At 52.0% G+C, this 6,598-nt stretch overlaps 1 protein-coding gene across 1 annotated transcript in view; it reads right to left on the minus strand.

Annotated features, from left to right (window-relative positions):
• Positions 1 to 6,524, minus strand: part of LOC102034432 (mas-related G-protein coupled receptor member H-like) — an 11,855-nt gene extending 5,331 nt beyond the window's left edge. The window contains exons 1-2 of the mRNA XM_014311627.2: positions 6,269 to 6,524; positions 4,832 to 4,948 (exon numbers count right to left, since the gene is read on the minus strand). Coding sequence (XP_014167102.1) covers positions 4,832 to 4,837 — 6 coding nt within the window. The 5' untranslated portion in view covers positions 4,838 to 4,948; positions 6,269 to 6,524. The remainder of the gene's footprint in view (positions 1 to 4,831; positions 4,949 to 6,268) is intronic.
• Positions 6,525 to 6,598: the final 74 nt, after the last annotated feature.

Below are 6,598 nucleotides of genomic sequence, written 5' to 3' on the forward strand. Positions count from 1 at the left end.
TGCTGAAGGAATCCAGCAGCTCTGTGATATCAAGTGACACCTGAGAGTCCAGCTCAGATCCATCCCAAAGCCGTTTGCTCTCTGATATCTCCATGGGCAATCCTCTCCTTCTCCAATTGTTTTCCTGCTCCAGCTCTGTCGTTTCCACAGTCAGGAGGGAGGTATCTCCCTGGCTTTTGTGCCAGGCACACAGGACCAGGCTCCCACATCCTCTTTGCCATCTGTCCTGTCCCTCACCCCTCCCTGTGCTGCTCCACATGGAAGCTGTGGGTGGGAAAAGATGGGAAAAGCCATGTTTGGGGGACAGCAGCGTTGCTCTGGTGTGTCTGTTTGTCACCCCTGCAGCTGTGTGAGGGCAGGAGAAGCAGCAGAGGTGTCACCATGAGCACTTTGTCCCCTGGCAGGGAGGGAGCCAGCCCTGCCTGCTGGAGCCAGCCCTGTGGGAAGGCATCCAAGGGGAGCTGGGATGAGGAGAGCCACGACAACTGGAGCCAGGGTGACAACAGGCAGTGGAGCAAAGTGCCTGTCCAGCTCCTGCTGCTGCTGCTGTGCCTGTGTGGGATGGTGGGAATGGGGCTGTGCTCTGGCTCCTCAGCTTCTGCATCCACAGGAGCCCCATCACCCCCTGTGTGCTCAGACTGGCCATGGCTGGCTCCACCTTCCTGCTCTCCATCACCATCACCCTGGGCATATTTTCTGTCCCAGAGAGCTTCTGCCCCCAGCTGGGCTGAAGGTCCCCATCCTCTTGGCTTTCACTGCCATTGTCTCCTCTCTGACAGCCCTCAGTGCTGTCACAGCTCTGTTTGTCCTCCCGTGTCCTGCTGGCCCTGCCACTGCTCCCAGTGCTTCCTGGTGCTCCTGTGTGCCCTGCTCTGGCTGCTCTCCTTCCTGCTCACTGCCACCCTCCATTGCTGCCCTTTGGTGCCCATGGCCTTGGTGCTGAGCTGCCTCTTCTCAGTGCTCACCCTGACCTGTTCTGCTCTGGCCCTGCTGGCCAGGCTCCTGTGCTGCTCATGGAAACAGCTCCCAGGGGAGCTCTGTGCCCTGCTCCTACTGCTCCTGTCATCTCCTTCCCCTTCTTCACTGCTGATTTTGGGCACTGGCTCTTGCTGACGGCATTTGACTTCTCTGTCTTTGCCCCCAGCACCTCTCTCCTGCTCACCTGTGCCAAGAGCTGTGCCCTCCCTCTGATTTACTTCCTGGCCTGGAGCTGTGCAAAGGAATTCACCCCCTCTGGTAGTGTTGCCTTGCAGAGGGCCTTCGAGGCTTTTGTGCCAGAGCCAGGGCATAGGGACAACACAGGGGAGTCATCATCAGGTGGAATCATCATGAAACAGAGTCATCACAATGTAGAACAGTAAAATATCCAGTGTTGGAAGTGATCTACAAGAATCATGCCTTAGAGCATTGTGCAAATGCTCCTTGAGCTCTGCCACACTGCTGCTGTGTGCAGCAGGGGAACTCCTGCCTGGGCTGGATGCTGGATGTCATGAGGAATCCTCATGCAATGGTTTGGGTTGTGTCCTGGTTAGGGAAAATTTGGGAGGAAACCTTCAAATGGGATCCCTCTAGAAAACACATTGAAGCAGCCCCTCCCTCAGCTGGTTCAGGAAAATATTTCCTTAGAGAAAAGTGGAAGAACCTGTTTATTTAACAAGGAAAGTATTCACAATCATAAGAAATGAAAACAATATTACACAATAAAATCTCTTTCTGTTCTGAAGAGTTGGCACATTCAGCAAGTCCTTGTTGTGCAGTGCAGTTTGGCTCACTCAGTCTCTTATCCGTCCCTCTGGTGCTGGAAAATGCCGCGTCCCAGCCCCGGTGGGCCACAGGTGTGAGCTCCCAGTGCTCTTCTGGGTTTTCAGTCTAGAGCAGGTTTGAACAGTTCCAAGCAAAAGGAAAACCACAGTGCAGGGAACTTCTCTACCTCAGCTAGCTGAAAAAGCCTAAAAGCAAAGGAGAGCTCTCTGTTGCCTGTCTGTGCTGCAGACAGCACGGTCTGGGAGCAGGAATGGGGAGGAGTGAGGGCAACTGCTGAAAACAAGCTGCATCTGCTCTCCCCCTCTTTGCTCAAGAACCAGTCTTAAATGTGCAAAACCTATTTCTGGGCTAAACAGATGAATGGGGACACAATTCAGCTCATAAAGTCACCCAGGACAGGTTGGAAGGAACAGTAGAGATCATCTCATTCCATCTCTCCTTCTTCCATGGGCAGGGATAGCCAGGAAACCTTTTGCTTTGAAGTCTTGCTCTTTTGAAAGGAAGCTCAGGTGGAGAGTGGCCTGGGTGACCCAGGAGACAATGAAGGTGCTGAGAAGTAGAAAAAGTACATGGAAGGACAATGATCCTTCTGTACTTGCCTTGGGAGGGACTCCCTGGCTGAGTTGTTCTTCCATGGACAAGAGGTTGTACCTTGGAAAGTTTCTGCTTTCCAAAGGACAGGATATGGGAGAGATGGAGAGAAAATCCCTCTCAGATTTCCATGTCTCTTCTGTTAATTATTAACAACTCTGTGCATAAATGCTCCTAACGTATTTAACCTCACGTGTGTCTCCACAGCCTGACTCCACCCACAGCTTTCACTCTCACTTCCCTTTCCAGAAGCAGTGGCACGTTGGTTTCCCCTGGATTTAAGGCAGTGGGAAAAGGAGGGACAACTTCCCCCTGAGCAAGAGATGTGGCTGCTGCCCAGGTCTCTGCCAGGAGGAATCAGGAGCTTTTGGTGCTGCCAACATCATCCCAACCATTGCAGGCACGTGCCTTAGGAAGGGCTCTGGTATGAGACAGGGACCTGCCCTGCTCCCAGAGCAGCCAGAGGCTTTAGAATGGGATAAAAGAAGGAAAGGAGCCATTTTGGACACTGTTTAACAGAGACAGGCTCTGCAATGACACCTGGATATTCTTTATTCAACAAATTCAGAGGCTGGGACTACCACAGTGGAAAGAAACCAAAACCATGAATCCAAACTTGATTGAGGGGTAGTTACAGAATGCCAAAGATCAGGACAGGCTGGGCTGTGGCTGGAGCTGCTGTGCAGAGTGGCTGTGCAGCTCCTCCTGAGGGTGGCCAGGTTCAGGATGGAGGTGCTCAAGGGCTTCCCTGGACACTGATGCTGGGGAACCAGAGCATGGATGGCCCCATTCTGCAGAAGAGCAGCATAACCTCCTAATCTCTGTGCAATTAAATGGTGCAAGCATCTGCTGATGGGAATTTCCATATTCCATGTACATTCTGGATACAGGCACAGGAGTCCAGAGCAGTTCACTATCGACCCTGCACTTTACTCAGAAGGATTTAATTCTGGAATTGAAGAATGTGACAAATTCCCACTGAAAGGATAAGGGAATGTTGCTGTCCCTCCCCAGCTCTGCAGCCCTACCTGGTGTCCCTTCCCATCAGCTGGGAATGCAGGGCTGGCTCTGCTGGACAGAAGGGGAAGGATGCTCCGTGTGATCCCAGCCCCTCTCCTGCCATCCAGAGGCACCAGCCCTGCAGGGAAATCACTGCCCCCCCCATGCTGGGTGTGTCCCCAGTGATTAAGGTGTCCCATTCTTGCAGGCAAGAGCTCCCTGAAAACACCATGAAAGTCATCTGCTGAGCCAAAGGAGATGGAGTTCATTCCCTGGGGCCGAGGCCATGAGGGTCATTCCATGGGGAATAGAGCTGGGGAACAGCACTGAGCCCAGCTGCACTGCTTGGAGCCATGTGGATCCAGGAGGGAGCAGGAAAGCCATGCTCCAATGTGCTCCCTGCAGAGCATCCCACAAAAATCACCCAAGGCAATGCCCCTGCTCCCTTCTCCTGCAGGAATACAGCACCATGGAGAGGTGATCCCGTGAATATTGATCCATCAGGTGACTCAGGCTTCGTGCCAAGGTCCTTCAGCAGAGCAGTGGAAGGGATCAGCAGGCTCAGACTGCTGTGTCTGTTCTGGTATCATCACTGTCGTCAGTTTTTTCTTTTGGCTCCTCAAAGACCCTCTGGAGGGAGAGTCGGAGGGACCCCATGGAGCAGGGCCTCCAGCATCTCCCGGTCAAGAAGTAGATGAAGGGTTTGATGCTGCTGTTGATGCAGGTGAAGTAGGAAAGCAACCTGAGAGGGCACAGTGATGTAACCGAGCTGCTGCAGGAAATTGCAAAAACTGAGGAGGAGAGTGAAGAGCACAATGACAAAGATAACAATGTCACGGCTCTCGTGTTGCTGCTGCTGGGAGCCCCACTTGGCCTTAATGAAATCAACTGTGTGAAAAATGATCACAGGTGCAACAAAGAGGAGCAGCATGATGGTGTACATGGAGATGAGAGCTGCCCGGCAGTGCTCCTGCTCGTGTGATGGGCACAAGAATGTCACTGAGGGAATGACAGTGAAGAGAGCAAAGAAGGCCCAGTATTGGAAAATCTCCAGCACCCACAACAGGCGCTCGGGAAGGTCACAGTGGCAGCAGAGGAGCTTGCAGTCGTCCATATACGACACATCGCTGCTGTGCTACAGCCACAACAGCACCCAGTAGTCGGAGACCGCTGACAGCTGGAAAACGAAGTTCACGTACATGAAGGGCAGGATAGGGGAGCAGGACACGTCCTCCATCAGAATGAGGAGGGCAGAGGGGACCGTAAAGAGGAGGAAGAGGAAGTCAATGACAGCCAGGTTAAAGATGCCAGAGTTCCTGGATTTCAGTCTGAGGAGGCCGATGACAGCCCCGTTCCCAGCCAGCCCACAGAGGCAGATGAGCAGGGTCACACTGTGTATGGCCACGCTGGTGACATCTGTCTCACACAGATCATCTCCTTCAGTGGGTGAGGCAGGAGATGAGGACACGGTGGTCACCTCCATGGATGGACGCTGGGCAGGCAGTGGGATGTGGCCCCTGGCTGTGGTCAGAGTGGATGGGCAGTCAGTGCTTGGAGAATCCAGGGATGGACCATGCGGCTCCTCAGCAGCTCCCTGCAGTGGGAAGGATTCAGTGGGGAGGACTGAGATGTGCAGGGGAAGAGTGTGGTGGAAACTGTGGGGTGGGAGAGGGAGGTGGGAAGGTCGGGCTGGTTAGCAGGAGGCTGATAAATAACACAGAAAATAAACATTTTCAGTTCTTCTGAACTTTTTCAAAAGCAAAGTGGCCAAAATTTTAAAGGATGTGTTAGTTATAAATGGATAAAGAGATGATCGACTCTCACAGTTAAGGGATGAATACTGTGTCAATATTAAGAGAAACTTTATTGATATATAATTATGTTATTGTTGTCTGTTGTTTAGATGTCCCCTGTTCTCCCCATAGTCCCCTTCTCCCCCCTCTGTACTGTTGCCATCAGAGAGCCTGAATCATCTAGGACAGGTAGAAAGAAGGGGTGTACAAAAGCTTGTTGCTGGGGGGAAGAGGTGCAGCATGAAAACACCTGACCCTCCAGTCAAGCTGCAAGAAAGCAGGCTCCAGCAATAAACCCAAAGAAGGGCTGACTGACAGACTTTGGGAGGGGCCAGGTTTAGCTGATGCAACCCCCGGGGTATCAAAGGTGAAGCATCCATCTTGAAGATCAGCCAGCCACGTGGTGGGCAGCCATGAGGGAAGCTCCCAGGCCTGCTTCTCCTTATTTACTCCTTTTGTTGCATTTTTTATTACGGTTTAATGAACCTTTAAAAATTTTAAAAAGTGGGCGGTTGTTTCTCACAGGATGCAAAGGCTGGCACACAGGATGTCTAACATGGCAGGAACCAGGGCAGAAACAGATAAGGAGGCCTGCAGTGGTTTTGGGGTAAATTCTGGAACAAGAGGCAACAGGGCATGGCCAGAGGAAAAGTTCAAGGCAAGGGCACCTTTAATATGGCAGCATTCATTGAATATGAGCACCAGAGAGACCCCTCTTAATGAACCTCCAGGATCATAAAAGGACTTGCAGGAGGAGGTGGATGCATGGAAATGAGTTCTAGGAAAATGGTGTTTGTGTATTAGATAAGAAAAACTTTTCAATGCCTACATGTGGTTCTAATGGATTAATACCCAGTTGTAGAGTCTCACCATACACACAATACAAGGAGAGATCCCTCTGTGTCCTGTGCAGGTAAAGAATTCTGGCTCCCTCATGCTTTGCATTGTGTTAGAAAGTTTGTTCTGGCCCATTTCAGTGTCAAGATACAGACGGGATGCACAGGGCAGAGGAGGGAGGAGCTGGGGAGGGCACTGGGGTCACCGGGAGAGGGTGGCAGGAACAGAGCAGCTGCTGCAGGAGAGGAAGGTGGGCTAGGGAGGAAGGCAAACATTCCACTGACCTGTTCCCTGTGGGGCAGCAGCAGGCAAAGGGCTCTGTGCAGATCAGCGGCGCTTCCTGGTACCTCTTGCTCCTTTGGGATCCGTGTCCTAAAGCGGCTCCTGCCAGGTCAGGGACATGAAGGAGAAAGTGCCCAGGTCACCAGGAGCTCTTCACTCCTGCCCAGCTGGCTCCTCTGTGTTCTCGGTCCTGGTGTTGTTTCCCAAGACTCAGTGGAGTCATGGGGGGAGGGGGGGAATCGAAAGTTGCAACTTTGCCTACTTCAGAAATTCAGTTCCTCTGCGTTATTTATCTTGGGTGTATTTTTTTGTTTCTTTTTTTTTTTTTTTTT

Source organism: Geospiza fortis, unplaced genomic scaffold (assembly GCF_000277835.1).
Source record: "Geospiza fortis unplaced genomic scaffold, GeoFor_1.0 scaffold1792, whole genome shotgun sequence".
NCBI lineage: Eukaryota > Metazoa > Chordata > Aves > Passeriformes > Thraupidae > Geospiza > Geospiza fortis.